Here is a 19,268-nt window from a genome sequence, read left to right as displayed (position 1 = left end):
TCATAGTAGCACAATATTCGCTATTTAGAAATGAGCATGACTCCACATTCCCAGAAAGAGGATCACAAGAGTAAGAAAGATTTGTAACAAAGAAACATTTTCAAATATGACACTCAAAACCTCCTTTTTAAGTTTCTTTGCAACTCTGGCTTTTTTGTCCATCTGAGGATGGACAAACAGCACCTCTGAGCCACTTTTTGGCTTGTGCAGCAGCCAAAACGTAGCAACTGTTATATTTATCAGAAACATCTTCTGGCTGACCAGCCAGCCAGTCCAAATTCATATTACCTCCCATGCCCCAAGGCTAATTAAATTGCCACAGCTAGTGAGTCAAACAGACATGTTAGGAGTGGCCTAGGGCTTTTCAGTGAAGGGATACAGGGAATATAATGATCAGTAATGGGTATGGTGAAGGGAATACAGAAAAGTGTCAGGAAGATGGAAGACAGGGTTGATGGGGTCTGGCCTTTTTGAGAAATAATCACAGGCAACACCTAAACATGTCATACAAAGATGCTCTTAAAGCAACAAGCCTAAGCTTCTTCTGACAGAAAGGAATGCAAAATATGGTTCCAATCAAGCTAAAACGATCAAAACCACATTCATCTACTCAATAGTTTAGATTAGCTAATGCAGTTCAGTGAATATTTGAATTAATAATACTATTGTGCAGATATCTATGTCAGTCATGTCGGGTTTCCTACCTCTGCTTCATCAAATGTCAGAAGTAAGTCTGACGTTCCAGAAAGGATGCCTCTTGATCCATCAATTAGATAATCACGAGCTGGTACTGAATAAGGATCTGCTTGCAGCATCTGGGCTGCCCGAACAAGTTTGGTGCAGGCATTCTCCACTCTATGGAAGGTCATCAGACAAAACTTGCTGATTAGTTTCTGTCTATATGACAACAGACTTGAAAAAATGCTGGATTTGTTTTTACCTTTACTACTTAAAGCACTGCAAACTGATCATTCTACACCTTTATATTTTAAAAAGATAGAGTATTTATTTTAACAAGAAAGTAACCAGCAACTGTACAACACAGTTTTTCAGAAGTCATGCAATCTTCCAATGCAGGGAATGTTGCAAGTATCCCATGTACAGCAGTCAATACAGTGTCATTAAGACGAGCTCCCAACATGGTGAAGCATCCTTCATTCTTAATGACAAGGGCAGAGGACAAAACAATTATTCTTTTAGGACTTCACAATCAAAGTAATTGCTAAAATTTATCAGGCTTGTATTTGCATTGTCATTCAAGAAGCAATTACTATTAATAAATATTAAATGATAGCTACACATTAAGACAAAAGAACACAGTATTAAGAAAATCAAGACACTGTGCCCTCGTCTTTGAAGCTGTAGTCCAGCTCTTCAGAGTGTTAACACTCATGACAGAAATAGCATTGTAAATAGCCACAAGATTTAGTGATAAGGTATGAATTTCAAATGCAGCTTGCAATTCCAGACTTAAAAACAGAAAGGAGGTTTTGCAAGATATTACAGTAGGTAATAACAGTAACACAAAATACTACAATAAGCAAATGAGCTCTGAATTAGGTTCCATCAAGCCATTTAACACAACTTTAAAACATCAAGAACTGGAACATTGAAAAGCTTTCAGTTTTGTTCGCTTGATGTAATTACTTAGTGACAGCTTAGAGAAATACAAAATTCAGACTTCACTTCCATGTTAGCTATGCTACTCACAACTGCAGTTGTTGACTACACTGACTGTGACTTTCCTCCATTCTCTCCCATTTCTTTGACAGAAATTTAAGTGTAGTCTAATACATAGTCTCTATGCATGTTAGTGCCATGTGCTCATTCAAGTTACATGAGGTTGCAACAAATATTAAACCATTTTATTACAGCAATACTATCTCTTTATTGCAACTTTTTTATGCTTCTCATATAGCCCATTTTCTACTGACCACTTGGACATACTCTTTTATCATACTTTCAGTTAAGTACTATTGGAAAGTTACACTGTTATCCCATTTTCTCCCCTACATCCCTTGTTAACAAAAATGGCAGAACTTAATGGTTACATCTATATTTAACTATACTAGAAATAAGACACTTATTACAGGAAAACACACTTCTTTCAGAAAGTAAAGTTTTCACCTAATGGCTCCCTAGAGTAGATCGAATTGAGCCAGCTGACCTTACAACCTGCTCTTTAGTGAGACATCTGCTCAGCACATCAGGTGGTGGTAACTCATAACTGAGTAAGAAAATACAGGAGGACTTCAAGGCAGAAAGTGTGAATGGTCTGCTCATTACTATGCAACATACTTAGTTGTATTATCAAAGTCAACTGACTTCACTAAATTAGATTTCCGTGCTCGCTTCTCAAATGTATTCTTTTCAACTCTGCCAAGAAAGGGATTAAACAAATCACCTATTCAGCCAGCTCAGAGCTATAGGCTCAGAAATACTTAATTTCCTACAGTTCAATTTCATGGTCATCTGTTTAATACTAATAATTATCTCAAGGCTAGCTTTTTCATTTGTAAAGAAATGAATTATCCTAAATGTGTATTACCCCAGAAGTCACCATAATTAACAAAAACTAAGTTTCTAAAGATTAAAAACTGTAAAAGAAAACTTTGTAGAGTTGAACCTCTGAAAGGTAAACTTTCATTTTGTATAATGTCTATTTTGTATAAACTTCTCAATGCTTTTGAAAGACTTAAGTAATGTGCACTACATACAAAAAAAAAAAGAGTGGTGTTTAAGAACCAGACACCCTTCATCCCCTGCAAACATACATGTTAGGAAGCAAAGATTAGAATTTTGGGAAAAAAGTAATTCCATTACTTTAAATTAAAAAAAAACCCCACACTAAAAATATTCACTGAAATGAACTGCTTGTTCTATGACAAAAATCAAAACACATTCAAAAGTTTTGAATAGAAGTTCATTGCTATGGTGAATTTTCCAATCCCTGTATTATATCACAACCTAAAAAAAACCCAGCTTTATGAAAAAATGTGTATTTATTTTTGAGGCATGATTACAATAAAGCTATGTTAACACCAGCCAAATTCTTTGTGGAGAAGACACAGGTCATGATATTTCCAACCATACTACTTTTGGTAGTCAATCAGCTTCATTCCTGTTAGCGTGTTCCTTATGAAATGTGAGGAAAACGGTTTAGCTTACGCTAAACTACCATTTTAGGTTTTAGGTTTTAGGATGGACCTCTGTTTTTCCCAGAGATGCCTGCCCAAAAAAGCCAGACAATGCCTTTGATGCTTGAACAATGCTTGTTTCAATTTCTAATCACTTAAATCACAGTGAGTTTGCTCACTACAGTTTAGATTACTTGCAGTTCTAGAAATATAAATTGAAAAGCAAATATTTTACATTAATATTGATTTGTTAATACAGTTACCAGCAATGCAGCTCCAGCTTGGCTACCAAAATAGTGTTAATGTAGAATAGCATTACTGCTTGATTTATTTAATGAGTTTGCATGTGCAAGTTAAACACAGACAAATTTTTATTCTCTGTGTAAACAAATCAGGTGTTAACCTACTCTTTGACTACAGATTACAGTTTTTTTCCTTCCTTCTAAGAGAAGCATAACAAGAAATATGAACGCATTGCAAGACATCTGATATAAATTATATGCATTACTCATACTCCCTGGTGATTAAGACAATTAAGATAAAGAACACAGCATTTTTTAACTCTAGGTCAACAGTTCCAATGTGGTTTATGTTAGTAGCAAGCGAAGGGATGCATGATAGCTTCTCAGCAGCCAACATTTTTTGCTGCACCATCGCACTCCTACTAAAAAATTTTACAGATTACCGTCATACACAGTCATTATGAACCCTCAATGCCAGTCTCAGGCAAGACAAAACCCAAGTCTTTTCAAAGACTAAACAGATCTTCTCCCTCATCCTCCAAGAGTGGTTCCCTCAAGACCGGTGATCCTTTTGAAAAGAAAGTATGGACAGGGAATGCAGTGCTAGCACACACACACTGCTCCTTACCCCATCATCCATGTGCAGTACAAGTTCTGCTGGAGCACTCCGTTAAAGAGAAATAGGAATTCCTGAACTAACACCTCAGAAACAAAACCCCCTTCTCTCAGGAAAGAAAAAACCCAACCCTCATCTGTTTCACTTACTGCATCCAAATCGTGCCCTTTAATGCAGGAAAACATAAGACTCCCTTGGCAGCTCACCTGTGACTGTCACTTGTCCCTACAACAGGTATCAGTGACAACACACTCCATAGTGTTAACAAGGAACTGTTAATGTGTACTAGTTCGTTTTGATATAAACCACAAATTAACAAAAAAACCCCAACAAATGCAATAGATTATCATTCATAAAGGCCACTGAACATTCCTAACTCATGTTACTGCATCTAGGACATTAAGTACTCTATGAAGTAGGCTTCATTACTGTGATAGATAGCTTTGTTTCCCATTTTTCATTATATCACAATTCAAGTAATCATTAATTGCCGCAGAAAAAGTTCTTGCACCCAGCATAAAGTAGTACTATTCAGCAGTGCTTGTATCAAATTGCTACAGTAATTTAACTGTTTAAGTCTCCACAATCTGTTAAGTGATGATCAAAAGGCTGGTTACAGCACAGCAATTAAGAAAATCTCTTTTCCTTAATCCCTTACTTCTCTAGGTGAAGAAGCAGCTGGAAATTAACTAAAACTCTACACATCCTAGAAAATGAGCACAATCAAAATTACATGTTCATATACAACTGATCAAGAAGCAAGAAAAAGGTTTTGATCTCATTTCAGTACATAAACACTCCCCTCAAAAAAAAAAAAAAATCAAGCCCCTCTACACCCAAACCAGATCACACACCAGGAACACAGCATAACAAATACTGTAGTGGGTTGTATCAAAGGCCCATTTAGCTCAGTATCCTGTCTCCAAAAGTAGCTGCAAGTAGATGACTAAGGAAGGTTAAGAACAGGACAAGCATTTATCATACTTCCTCTGGGCGCTCTCCCATCCTCTAACTATTTTCAGTTCTTAGGATTTCCTGCTGTTTGTCTATTTGATAACCCACAGTGGATTCCTCCAATAACTTATCTATTAACCTCCAAACCCACAGAAAGAATTTTAACAGTACATGACTTGCTATACAAAGAAGCTCTCCCTATTGTTGGTTTATAAACTACTAGCTTAAAGCAATGCCCCCATCAAGTTCTTGCACAGGAAGAGATATTCAAGTTTCCTTCTTCTCCATGCAACTCACTTCCTTAGACCTTTGTCAGGGCCTCAATCCCCTCTGTCACCTTTTCCAGGCTGAAGAGTTCCAGCCTACTTATCTTTGCCTTATACAGAAGCAATTCCATACCTTCTATGAGCTTCTTCCAGTTCTACTACAGCCTTTCTAAAATTTAGGGACCACAAGTGCACACAGTATTCAAGATGTGGAAGAAAAATATACAGTGACATTTTGATCTCTTGTTCTTTGCTTATAAACCTAACATTTGGTTTACTTTTTGACCACTACTGAGCATACAATGGATGCTCTCACCAATGTATCACAGCTCCCAGACCTTGCTCACTATTGGTAATGGTCATTTCAGAGTCAGTCATCCTATCTGCTGCTCTCCAATGTGTACATCGTTTCAGATCTTTCAAAATAATTTCATCCAGACTTAGTATCAAGTCACTCAGTTTAATAAGGTCCTGCAGTGGAGTCATCCACTAATCTCACTACCCTGGGTAATACTTTGGGTCACCAGCAAGTACTTTTGCCTCACAGATCATCCTGATTTCCAGTGCATTTGTGAATATGGTGAAAAGCACAATCCCAGCAGAGATCTCTACAGCCCTACTGGCTACCTCCTACCACTGTCAGGGTTAACCATATAATTTTTCCTTTCACCTTCAATTTTCTCTTTTCCATACAAGAACTTTTCTTAGCACTCTGTGGCTACTTCATTTTCTTAAAAGCCTTCAGACTTTGTGAAAACATTTAGAAATCAGTGTATACTGCATCACCTAGATTACCCTTATCCCTGTTTGTGGTATTTCTAAGAACACCAACAGATTCATAAGGCAGAATTTCCCTCCACAGATACACTGTTAATTTGCCCAAAGCAAATCATATATATTTGGGATCTGTTAATTCTCTTCTCTAGGACAGAATTTCTAGTCATTTGCTCCAAAGGTATGTCAGACCTATAGACCTCCTGTTCCCCAGATTCCCCTAGAAGGCTTCTCAGGCAGTAGCATCACCTTCATTGACATACCAGGCACTCTCAAAGAAGAGACTGTAATTCGCTAATAATTCAGCTATTTCATTTTTGAACTCTTACACTAATACCACCTGGTTCTAGGCATTTTTTTATTATTATTCATTTTGTCAACCTACAATACAACAAACTAAATCCTTTTTTCACTGCCCTAATATAAATTTTCTGTTTAGACATCATGTCTGTTCTCATTTTTAGAATTTTCTTGCCTCAATACTTTGTTTTGACTATCTACCTGTTTTGTGTTTGGGAATACAGTAAAATATTCAGTCCTTCTGTACAGATTGGACAACACTAATAAAGAGGTCACTACATTCAGTAGGTTGTAGGGCAAAGTCACTTCAGTGAAAGTTTATCAGTTGGTAGTAAGAAGCTTGGCAATTCTACAACAAGAAGTGATGTATGATTTTTAAGACTTAAGGCAGCAGAAGGAGGAAGTCATTTGTCCTTGACACCAAACCATGGAATTAAGTGTCAGTCACTGCTCTTTAAATGTCTTAGATTTCCAGGCAGTTACATCATGCATCAACTGCCTGTACTGACAAATTCACACTTTTCCACCAACCAAATTAATAGAAAAGATTGAGAACACCACGTTATCTCTGACACTATTAGGCAAAAGTACAACAGCACATCGATAAGTACCATTGTTACCCTGATATTTTTTTTTTGTTATTTTTAAAGGAAAAAATACCCGAGATATGTACCTGTATATACAGAATGTAACAGGAAAAGTCACTGCTGGCAGAAAGGTCATTCCTGACAAAGATCAGCCTTGAGACCCCAAAGAGCTATGCAAACATAAGAGTATCTTCTAATCTGTACAGTAGAAATGAGTAACAGTGATCTATCATTGGAACAGGTTTCCTGTACCTACAATAGAAGATTTACAATAAAATGAGTTTACTTGATAAATGCTGGTGGCATATCCCTTTTCAAGATCTGGTCTTCTGTTGTCTGCACAGTCTCTTTTCCAACCTGCAGGAGAAAGAAGTCATATTTAAGATTCAGAATTTCACTGTAAAGCCTAGGTGAAAACAAACAGCAGAAGAGCAACAACAAAAAAAATTTGTACTAATGATAATGCCTTTCACTAGGTTTGCTGTGTATATTTTTGAGACCATTATATACTGTGGTTAGTCTAATGCTTTAGAAATCATGTTGTTTCATGCCAACATCTCTACTAAATTAACCGGGGGACACACACTCTTCCCTCTCTCCATAGAAACAATATTATTTGTTTGCTACACTTGGTCATAAAAACTTAATCACCGCGAACTCTGTAGGCTTCCCCACCTCCTAATCCCCACAAGTCAGAAATCAAGTTCAAAGTTAAAAAAAAAGTTACCCCCATTTTGCTATTCAACCTAGTCTATTAGAAAAATGTAGTTAATTACTGAGAATACACCCCACATGCACATTCACACCATCCTTTAGGCAAAAATAATTATGCAGAAGCTAATAAAGAAAGAGATAGCGTAAGATCTGGAGTTTTCTATACACTAGCTCTTGTGTTATACAATAGAAGTCTTTATAATTGGTAGCTGGCTCTCTGAACTGTGAGATCACCAACTTGACAAAATATTTCCAGCTCCTTTGTTCACTGTATTTTCCAGCTGAATAAGCTATTCAGAAAGGCATCACAAAGCAGAAGGTCTTTAACCCAGACACTAGTTTGTGTTAAGAGCTGCCAGGCCTGCTCAAGCTAGACAAGATAGCCCTGAAAATCCCTGCTCAGCTGGTGTTTAAAGATTTGCTGGTTTTTGACAGAAGTTGTAGTGTGCCACTATGCACAGCACTTGCCAATTTTAATACTATATAGCCTTCCAGAAGCACCGTTTCCTTGCAAATTTATGCTGCTTGCTGAAAACTGTGGCTCCCTAGTCTGGTGCTTTTCAGAGGGGCTTTACAAAAGTACATTGACCCTAGTATTTTATTTGGATCAAACACAGAGTCAGCCTAGCCTACTTTTTTTTTTTTTAATATATTAGTACTAGACTCACAAGAAGCCACATAGATATTTGCAAGTAATGAAGGGAATAACAGAGAGGAAGTTAAAGGTCATCAATTTTATGATAGGTTTCTGTCTTATGTTCATTGTAGCCTCACTAACAGCCATGCTCCCTCCTAATGCACAGCACTGCAGCATTGCTTTGACTCCTAAATTTCATGGCAATGCCTCAGGAGCACAATTAGAAACTTATCTCACGCCCTGTTTCTTGGGATAGGTTTATAGGACCCACCAGAGGATAAGTCTGCTTTGTTCTAATTATTTCCATTGCACTTATGAAAGACATGTTTATATTTCTGACATTTGTATGCACACATGCATGATAAAGACGACACAGAAAAGGAGTAATTTGCATAAACTTTGGACTACACATCATTCAGACAGAAGGCTGGCACCAGGTGAAAATGGTGAGTAATACTTTATTTCCAAAGAACCAGGCCTGCAAGATTTCTCTTGCAGCTGTACCAATTTACATATAGTTCAGTATATTTAAAAATATTATTTCTGAGGATATACAGTTTTTAAAGAATGCATGAGGAATAAAGTTTACAAGGGGGGGCTTCAATTTAAAGGTCATTCTAACAATCATTATTGCTATTTTATATTGAACAGTCAGTCATGAGCAACCAAGAAAAAACTTCTGCTCAAGTTACAAAACATCAAGCATCAAGGATAAGTTACTTCTATTTTTATTAGACCATACAAAAAGCATTTCTTCCTTTAGTCTGGAAAGCATAAGTCTCTTCTATAAGAGGATATATATAGGTTCACTACTGAAAGAAGCATTATCAACTAATTATAGATAGATATGTATGCACTGTATATATTTATACAAACACATACACATATGGACAGTCATATATGGCCAGCTAGGATCTTTAGTCTTCAAAAGAAAGTAACATATGGGATATGAGTCAATTCACATTTTCATTTTTTGTGGGGAGTTTTAACCTCAAAACTGTCCTAAAGTCAAAAGACATTGCTCTTCCAAGTCCATCACAAAGCAGAAATGCTCCTTCCTCCAATATCCTCAGCACTATATAGCACACAGACGGGACACGAGATTTTAGCCAGCTCCCGTGAGGCCTGAATTAAAAAGGTCCCCTACCTTTCCAAAAGAAAGGATTTCTTACCATATTTTAAGCACCAATACAGCACACACTCACTGGATCTGTTTAAATATAAAACCTTGTGCCTCAAAGGAAAGCATTTCATATTTACATACTATTAATTAACCTTTCCAGAAGTTGCTCTTTGCATTTGTAGCAAAGGTACAGAGATGGCATGTAAAGAACAAACGTACTCCGCATACCACTTAACAGGCAAAGTCTCAAAACATGAAGCCACATTCATGACTAAAAATACACAACCCCAAAAGAGTTTTGTGCGTTTTCCTTTTTAGGTTTGTGGTTAGGGGGATTTTTTTTTCTTACTAAGATCCATTTTATTCAGACTGAATTTTTAAATGGCCTAAGCAATTTTCAGACACACTGCAGTGTAACACAAGGTAGAGATTGATTCAGCTCTACCTTCCCCATACTCCAACACCAAGGGAATAAAGACTTTTTTTTTTCCTTTAAGATGTGATATCTACGCATTCCCTGTTTCGGACAGAAGGCTCGTCAAGCTTCATGCTAATACAGAACAATTATCTGGGAAACCTGTATTTTATTTCTATCCAACAGTATACAAGTGGAAAAAACAGGAATCCTACTTGAGTTTCAGATACTCTTACCTCCCAAGACAATCTTTCCCTAACTAATTGGGAAGCAACAGTCTCCACGGAATAGAAGCTTCTGCTTTTAATTAATACTGAAGTGGCCATTACTCACAGTTCCAAAGACACTGCACTAGTTAACCCTGTAAAGGGACCATAACTTCTTGAACACTGTACCTGCCCAGAGGAGCACAGAGTAAGGGAAGCTCTCAAGCAAAACTTACCAAGACAGCATCATAGTTAGAACTTTTCCCCATCCATATTCATTTCCATACTCTTTGGGAGATTAGAGGCAAATCAGCTGAACAGAGATAAAGAATGAGCTACTTCCCTGCTTGCTCCCTGCTATTCAACAACAGGGAAGAGGCAGACAAGTCTAGAAATTTAAAAGAAATGGACACACGCAAGTCAGAGGGCATATATGGCTGCTGAAAAGCCTTCTAGGAATGCAGCTAGAAGAACCAGGAAGCAATTGAGATTTCCTGCTGGTTTTGGCTTTTAACTTTGCTTGTAGGTCTTATGCACTCTTATCCACCACTGATTAGTAGAAGATCAGTATGTTTTAAACTTCCTGATGGGGAGTATTTTCTCCATGGAAAAGCAAGAGGAAAACTTTCTGATCAGGCTGAGGTTTTTCCTTATAACCAGTTTTGCAGCTTTTTGTCATGTCTGCTTCTACTGCAGGAAAGACAAGACACAGGCACCCACAAGGTCCCTTTCCCATCTTCTTAGCCTGCTGGATATAGCAAAGAACAGCTGTTCAGTGAGAAAGGGAAATAGTTTCAGCTTCTGTAATTCTCTTAAGAGTTTGTTTAAACAAAGACACCACAAACACCCAGCAATATCTAGTTCTCTTAACTTCTATAAGTTTGAAAGTACAAACTGCAAGTATCATATAGAATAAAACACAAATATTTAAGATGAGAGTCCAAAGTTTATTGTTTGGGGGTAGTTTTATTTGTTTGTTTTTAACAAATATTCTTCTGAATACCTATATTGACAATACCAAATTGACAATTTGCCAAATGCTGGAAGTTAAATCTTCCTTGCAGCTTATAGGATTTCCCCAGTTAAAAAGGAAGACGACCTTAGAAGAATTAGTTCTTGCAATGTTCCAGAAGCTAATTTAAAAAATCTGCCATTTTAGCAAGGAGCCTAAAGCTAAAAATATTCCCACATCATCATCCAGTGAACATATACAGGCCTGGCTGCAACACTAGCAGAGCCCCAGGTATCTCCCAAGAAATAAGCTACAGTACAAGTTTTGCTTGACAAATCAAAGTACCACACAAAGTGATCTAGTCTGTATGTTGTAAAAGCAACTTTAGCATTAAAAATCCAGTTGCTGGTTTACACATTCTTCTATGTTTTGCAATCTTCCAGGAATAGTGACATGACAATGGGAGCGTTAAGTCTCACATCAAAAATTTGTTATACATTTGTTATTTGTTATACATCAGTGCAGTTCCATGAAGCTCTCAGCAACTTCCTTCTCAATTTCTTTAGATGTCTGTCCTGAAAAAATAAACTTAAGTATTTGCTGTAACTCTACAATGACAGTAGTTTCTACATTGCATATCCATGTCTAGAATCCATCTCAAAACAGAGTTGCCAGTCCTTTCCCCCACCCCACATTTTAAGAAAGCAAAACTGGCCTATATTTCAAGACTACGAACAATCCATCAAGCAGAGCTAGAAGCAAGCCAAAGTTACACCAAATTTATGCCTACTCCTTGCTGGCATAGATGATGTACATTTCAGTCCAGACTGAAAAATACAATATTGGCATAGAGAATTAAATCTTCATGAAAGCATTTTGAATTCACATTACATACTGATAGGTCTTACTCACACATGACAATATAACAAAAATGATGACTGAACTTAATGGTATCCAGTTGTATATTCTATACCTTTCATAGAGTTCATCCCCCCCCAGAAGGCATGTCCATTGCAGGTGTAGAAAGCAGGTCCTTTATCTCAAACTGAGTTCAGAGACAGTTTGTCTCAGTGGGTTCCAAAGTGGCAAGGGCTCAATAACTACTTCACAGTTGTTCACTTTTCCTTTTGTGAAATCAGTCATTGGAGCCAAATTACATGGTAAGCTTTTGGGAAGGACCTCTCTGGCAGCAAAAAAGAAACAAAACAAGACTTAGCTGTTTACCTCCATTGTTGTCAGTCACAGTATTTTGATTGTAACCCATGTTCCGTCTTTAAATTTACAGTATCAAGTAGATCAGTTGTTGGTATTTCAAGCTATTTCTCTCAGTTCTTTTAAAAACACAGCTGTTGGAGTGAATGTTGTTTTATCATGCCATGTGGTAAATGTTACCAAAACAGAATTGCATACATCCTGGCTCAGCAGCAAAGCATAAAACTTTGCCAGATGCAAATCAAACAGCTTTGGGGTACATCATGAAACTTCTTGGTCCCACCTAAAGTTGACAAGTCACTCAAAAATCATCATCAGATGACATAAACAGCTTCCAGTATAAAGAGAACTTTCCACAAACTGTGAGCAGAAGTGGCAAGCAATGTTGAAATGTTTTTAGAAAAAAAATCTAAGAGAACATGTTTACAGGTCACTCCTCACAATGTAATCCTTCTCATTCAATAAGACTGAAAAAAGTCAGTTATAACAAGATACAATTTTTTCTCCCCCCCCCCCCCCCACTTTGTTTTTCCTTCAAAGGTTCTATTGGAAACATTTAACAAAGCAAATCTCCAATTTCTTCATCATTCCACTCTCATCTTGCTTTGAATTAAAAGTGTGATTGATATGTCACTTGCAATTAAGCGAGTTTAACACTGGTGTAAGAAGCTTTAAGTTTTTCTACTTCTCTGTAGGGGAATAGGCCAGTGCAATTAGAGACTGAAAAATAAGTCCAAAGAAATATGAAGCTGAATTCTCTTCCTGCTTCTATTTTACACCAAAAGAACAATGCATATATACTACCAGTGACATCAGTCAACAAGACTACTTTTCCTTCCAGGCAGGCATGAACCTAAAGAGACTGCTGAATCAGAGCCTATCCACTTTGCCTTTCAGTTAATATGGAAGCTGTATACTGGCTCCTGGTTTTCTCATGATTACCCTGGAGACTGCATTCCAGGCATAGCAAGGTACAATTTGAAAGCCATCTGGCAATAAGTCAAGTAAATTAGAACACTCCAGCCATCTGGTCCCCAATAGCAGCAAACTGACCTACCTGTCTACACGGGCGATTAAGACAAATTCAATTGGCCTGAGGCTAAGGAAATCCTGCTGTCCAAGTAAAATACATAACTACGAAACGAGAACCATATGGAAACCAGAAAGTGACATCATTTGGGTACCCAAAGACTTGTAGTCATGCTGCTAATGCCTACTAACTCTGTTACCAGTACAGAGCTGAGGCTTGGATGGTTTAGCTAATTACAGGATGCACAACTTAACAAAGGAAACAAAAGCACATACTGATTATGTGAGACTTCTTACAGAACTATTATAATTCAGAAATCAGTTCTTTCATCAAGAGAAGACTTTCTTCTTCTAAACCAGTACTTCCAAGTTACAACTACTTTAAGACATTATAACTCCACTGCAGTGAAATAAGTCAGCTCTGAGCATATACAAAACTCACTTGGGAAAATAAGATACAGCAATTGTCCTCTACAAATGAGATTCAAAGCTGCAACTAGCTACTTTTACATTACAAGGAAGTCTAAGGACAGTCCCTCATATCAAACAGCATGAAGACTACAAAAGCTCTTCCAGTTCATTTCCATGTACCCAGACCTGTGAATCACCACTAAGTTTCAGAGCACCTCTTAATATAAATCCTGCTGCAGACATATACACAGATTAGTATTGTACTAAAAGGTAACACATGTGATATCACAGAGCTAAATGCTCTCATTCAGATGCTTGTCTGAAAGCAAGCAAACACTGTGATGCTACTGGTAGGTTTGCATCATCATTGACAATCTGCTAATATCTGCATGTTGGAGAAAATCTTGGTTGATGAGGATTTCCCTCTCCCACCCCAGTAACTGAGATGAATCCTGTCTCCCCAGCCTTCCAAGTGTTAAGTCAAGTAGAAGTATCTGGAAAGTTTACTTAAGATTAAGGCTGTTGGTAACAGAGTAAAAAAAAAAGTCTCACCATAGGAAGTTCATAGATCATATCAAGTGGAAGAAAGACTTCTTTCCAGATACAGCAGAAGCCTGTGAGAATCTGTGTTTCTAATATAGATAAATATTATACTGCACAGACAGTCTCTAAACCAACCCAAGGTATAGCTTCACATAGGTAGTAATGAACTTTCTCCCCAGGCTATTTTTATCCTTCATCAGAATGACAAACTAAATTGGGGGTGGTCTCTAACAATAATATTAAATTAGTATTTCACTTATCCATGTGTTGGCACAGAAAATATTCAAGAAGCTGAAGAAAGAAAAGACAAATTCATATGTATTCTGTTACTTCTTGAGTAAGTTTCAGATGCAGAACAGTAGAGAATTTTCTTCCTCTCAAGTTTCTAAGATGTCTGACTAAATCAGGTGCCAGGCAGCTGTCCACTATAAATGCCTTAATTTCACTTTGATATTTAGTTAACTACAAAATCTGTTGCTACTTTTTATAACCCATTTTACTTGTGGAAAACACTGCTAATTTGACAGGTATTGTTAACTAAATGAGGCATATTTAATATAATACCACAACTGAAAAATGTAGGTTGGCTACCAGGCACCGAATTTTAGGATCTTCTGTTTGTTATATGCAAACTTGTACTGACTTCTGAATGCCAGACTGTTCAACAACAATTTCCCCCCTTCCACAGAAAGAAAGGGCAGCACTATGAGCTCCCTCCCAGAGCATGAGTTGTTCCAGAGTAACAGAATTTTTTTCAAAGTTCAAGACACCAACAGTTTCCTGCAGGAAGACAAAATTATAAGCATGAGAAAAAGCAGTTTTGAACATCTCTGATAGCAGAGCGAGGAGAAATACCAATCATCATTGATTTTAAGACACAACAAATCAGAATAAAGACTCACAGCACCTGATGGGCAATGCATTTATGTAGATAAACAGAAGAAAACTCACCACCCCACCATTTACATAACACTGCTTTTTAGCATGTTCTAAATATAACTATTTTGCCAAAGCCACTGTCTTGAGACCACTCTTCATTCTAAGCAATCTGAAATTCTTATGATAATTCCCCCCTACCTCTTCCCATGACACAGTTCCAAGTTACTGAATTTGTTCCCATCTGCCTGTCATCAGTGCTGGCTTATTTATCTGCAGCCCTGTCAAGCAAGGATCTATTTCCATTACCTTGATGGGTTACAAAAACTAAATTGGTTTAGTGCTAAACAATGTACTGCAGCAGAGAAGGAATACATAAGAGATGCTACTTTAATCTATTTACTTAAGTCAACCTGCAAATGCAGGAACTAGACAGAGTTCTGTCCCTCATTGACTTTGTTTAATCCTAGTACTTCCCTCAAGGGAAACATACTTATCAATAAAGGTAATTTTAGATGAGTAGTATTTTTCACCAAGTTATCAATATTATATTAAAAATACCTTCATATGCTCACTAATATATGGTTGAAGCAACAGCAACTCACAGCATTCATCTTTTGGCATAAGCCCTGCCACAGTGTTTCTTCACCAGCAAGGTATGTACTAACATGGTATTTTGTAGTTATTATCCACCTTCTGTAGCATATTGGTCAATTTGTCTTTCATAAGAGTTTCATTTTACTTGACTAACAGTTAATTCAAGTGTACAATAAGTTAATGGTGTAAATCATTGCTCCCATGTTAAATGTGATGTTTTAATTAGCTACAACAGTACCTAGTTACATTAAACAGAATAAGGACTAGGAATGGTGGGCTGTTTTCCAAGGGACAGTGCTCATTTACAGCACCATTAAAAACCTAAGTGTGTCAGAAACTTAATATTATGTGATTGTTTTCCAGCTTGATTTTGCTTTCAGTACTTATGACCACTTATACCAGCTCTGCAAGGAATTCAGCATGTAGAAGATGACCCACTTATGTGCAGAGTCATCACAAAGAATTTGAAAACTATTACAAAGCAGCCACTCAGCAGAAATAACTGATAGATGATATTAAAAAAATCAAACAGATAAGTGACTGATCTGGCATTAGTTCTGAGTTAGATGAAGACTTACTCAGCTGTTAAAATTAGTTTTTAATAAAACTTAAACTTACTATGTGGTCAAGTAGCAAACTACTGTTCACATCCAAAAAAGCTTTAAAAACAACTACTTTAAAGAGCATTTGCTATTTAATTCTTGACTCACACTGAAAAAGAAAATTATTCTTTGAAGAGATTAAGTGTTTTTTTGTGGTAAAGGCTAATAAACTATGGCACAGCAGCAGATGTTAACAATGTAGTCAGAATCTTCCCCTATGGGATGACATAACCAATAAGAGTGGTGTAATCCAATTCCTAGGTGTCAGTGATTCCTTTGAAAATTCTTATGATTTAATTCATTCTACAGACCTAACTTCTCACTCAGAATAATTATTACCTTCCATGCCATCTAGCATAGAATCTACTCTCAGCCACTTTCACAGCCTACATTCAGCCATAAAACCTATTTTAGTCCAAAATGGTGCTGGAACCGGTCTACTTCTACAACAGTGCTTTGGACTAACATTAATATACATTACATTATACTTCTCTAGGTTCACCCAATTCAAGCATTATGAAAGCATTACTCTTACTCTTGCAGTTGCTACTGGAAAGCTTAGTTCACATAATACCAAAATTGGTGGGACTTTTCTTTGTACCAATGGATTTGTTTGGCCCTATTACTCCAGGCAGTAGTAACTGGACATGCTTGATGGGATGGACAGACTTTCTCCGTGTAGCTTTGTAACATGAAGCTGCTATCCTCAGTTGAAACAAAGGGGGAAAAATTAGGTAGTGTAAGCCAGCAATTTGAAGGTTACAGTCCAGTACCTACAAATATCTAGGCTAAAACTGCTTATTTTGTTAAGTTCCCATGACTGGCAAAGCTGGCCAAAGCCTGGCTTCACCTCTTGCACACAAAAGAAATAATCCTAGTCACCGTTAGTTTGAAGTTATAGAGAAGTAAAGCCTCTATAAACTTTTCTTAAAAATTCATCTTTAAATTTGACACTGAATCATAAAGGGACATCATAAAGTTCAACTTCTTTAAAACAACAGAAGTTTTTTCACTGTAATTTGTTAGCATTTTAGAGCTCCATTGTGCTAGGCACTGTATAAATACATATTATCCAGTTCACATATAACAGCAGACCATTGCTGTGTCACATTAGAAGAATATTGACAAATCAACTCCGCACTAGGAAAAGGATATTAAAGTGCCACCAATAATTGATAGTATATAATTGCTACCACTTTGAGAAGTTATAGGTACCATTTCTAACTATTAAAATCCTTTCAGAAGTTTAATAGAAATCAATGAAAAAAATCTTTTAAGTCTTTGTAAGGTAAACACCTTTAGAGATGAAGTTCCTTTACCTGCTACAAGAATGTGGTTGAAAAAAAAAGCCAGCAGTATTGCTGCAAATCTGACTAAAAGCACCTCCTATAATAAGAAGCTACACTTGTTACCAACATCATTTTGTCCTATTGGAGGAAGTTGCTCCAGATTTGAAAGCAATGGAACAGAAAAGAACACTCTTCTGAGCAACTGTTATACTATATGAAACAGAAATACAAGTTTTGGGGCCAGCTAACAAGCAAACTGGAAAACATGTCTGAAGAAAGGAATTGTACTCAACTGTGAAAGCAGAAGCTAGATCCATCAAGTTCACAAACCCCTTCACAGCTTACTTCCTACATTGCCACACAGTAACAAGGTTAGTTATTAGCATCACCAAAACACTTAAAACTAATAAGCCATGTGCAGGGAAGTTTGCTCTTTGCAAGAAAAAGGTGCAAGACAATTATGTAAAAATCTGCCACAACAAAGGCTAAGCAACAAATCTTTGTAGCAGTTAGTAACTGCTTCAGGGTAGCAAAGTTTCTTTAGCATTTCACTGTCCTGAGTAATTGGAGAACAGGTCAGAGATTCAAACTGCTTCCCCCCAAGCCCCCCAAAAAATTGCCAGAGCAAAATTGTTATGCCAGAAATTAGCTTGCAACTGAGAGATAAAACACTTTATATTCTGTAGCTTTGAACTATGATACTCAGTGATGTCAAGCTGGGAAGAGGAAAAAAAAAGAAGTCAGATCAACAGAAAAATACATTCCTTCCTGCTGCATGGGGGGTGGGGTGCACTCAGCTGGTCTGACAGCTTAAGTGCCAGTGGAGTCTAGTCAGAGAGCTAAGGAATGCAGGTTTTCTCCAGCATTAACTTAAGAGAATTAAAGAAAATGTCATGCTATTACTTTTTTTTTTTTTTTGCCCTCAGAGAAAGACTGAAGTCAAGCTGAAACCTACCTAAAATTTACTGAGGTTCCCACTCCCCACCCCTTGATTTTTTTAGAAAAAGGGAATTTTTTATAAGTGTGGCAAATAATCAAGCAGCACTTCAGTTGCTACAGTTAAGTCAGTGGTTTGGCAGTTACTAGCCCTTCACAATCCAGTTTTTTCATCATTGTATCAGGGCAAGCTAAATAAAAAGTGACCTTTTCACTACTACTATGGAGTTTGAGAGAAACTCCATTTGTTGAGCTCTTATTCAGCACAACTATTATGCTGTAAAAGCTGCAAAGAGAGCTAAGCTTGTGAAAGTGATTTTTAGTTTAATCCAAACACTAGTCAGTTTACTTACTTGTTCTCTCAACTAAAACCTTGTAAGAGTTACACAGTAATTTAAGAAAGTGTTTTTACACTTGAGAATAAGTTTTCTTTCAAGTATTGAGTGGGTTTTGTAACCTGTTTGTAACCAAATCAGCTTTTGAAGACCTAGCTGAAGTATATTTAGACACCTGTATACACATTCAGAGACTGAAATGGGAAACATCTTGAGATCAATCTTGAGCAAAGTTACAAAGAAAGGAAGATTCTAAAAGCAAATACACACACCAAAGTAAGTAACCTTCCCAGTAACTTCCAAGTGGATGCTTGAAGCAGCTTTTTTTTTTTTTAATAGTAATAACTCTTAAGATAAAGATTCAGCACATCACACACTTCAGTATTAAAAACCTCTCCTAAGCAAGTTTAGATGACTACATGGGTGTATTTTAGCAACTGATAAGGTTTCCATAAAGTTTAAATAGGAAGGTTGAACATGCCAGCTTGCATACAGCTAAACCTTAGCACTAATTG

The 19,268-nt window shown here is 37.0% G+C and overlaps 1 protein-coding gene across 5 annotated transcripts in view; it reads right to left on the bottom strand.

Moving 5' to 3' along the window:
- Positions 1-19,268, bottom strand: part of VCL (vinculin) — a 65,229-nt gene that overhangs the window by 34,648 nt on the left and 11,313 nt on the right. For all 5 annotated transcript variants that reach the window (XM_030030953.2, XM_030030954.2, XM_030030955.2 and 2 more), the window contains exons 2-3: positions 7,163-7,233; positions 705-855 (exon numbers count right to left, since the gene is read on the bottom strand). In XM_030030953.2, the coding sequence (XP_029886813.1) occupies positions 705-855; positions 7,163-7,233 (222 nt within the window). The remainder of the gene's footprint in view (positions 1-704; positions 856-7,162; positions 7,234-19,268) is intronic.

Source organism: Aquila chrysaetos, chromosome 11, assembly GCF_900496995.4.
Source record: "Aquila chrysaetos chrysaetos chromosome 11, bAquChr1.4, whole genome shotgun sequence".
NCBI lineage: Eukaryota > Metazoa > Chordata > Aves > Accipitriformes > Accipitridae > Aquila > Aquila chrysaetos.
Note: the sequence above shows the minus strand (reverse complement) of the source record. Positions and strands in the feature narration are given on the sequence as shown.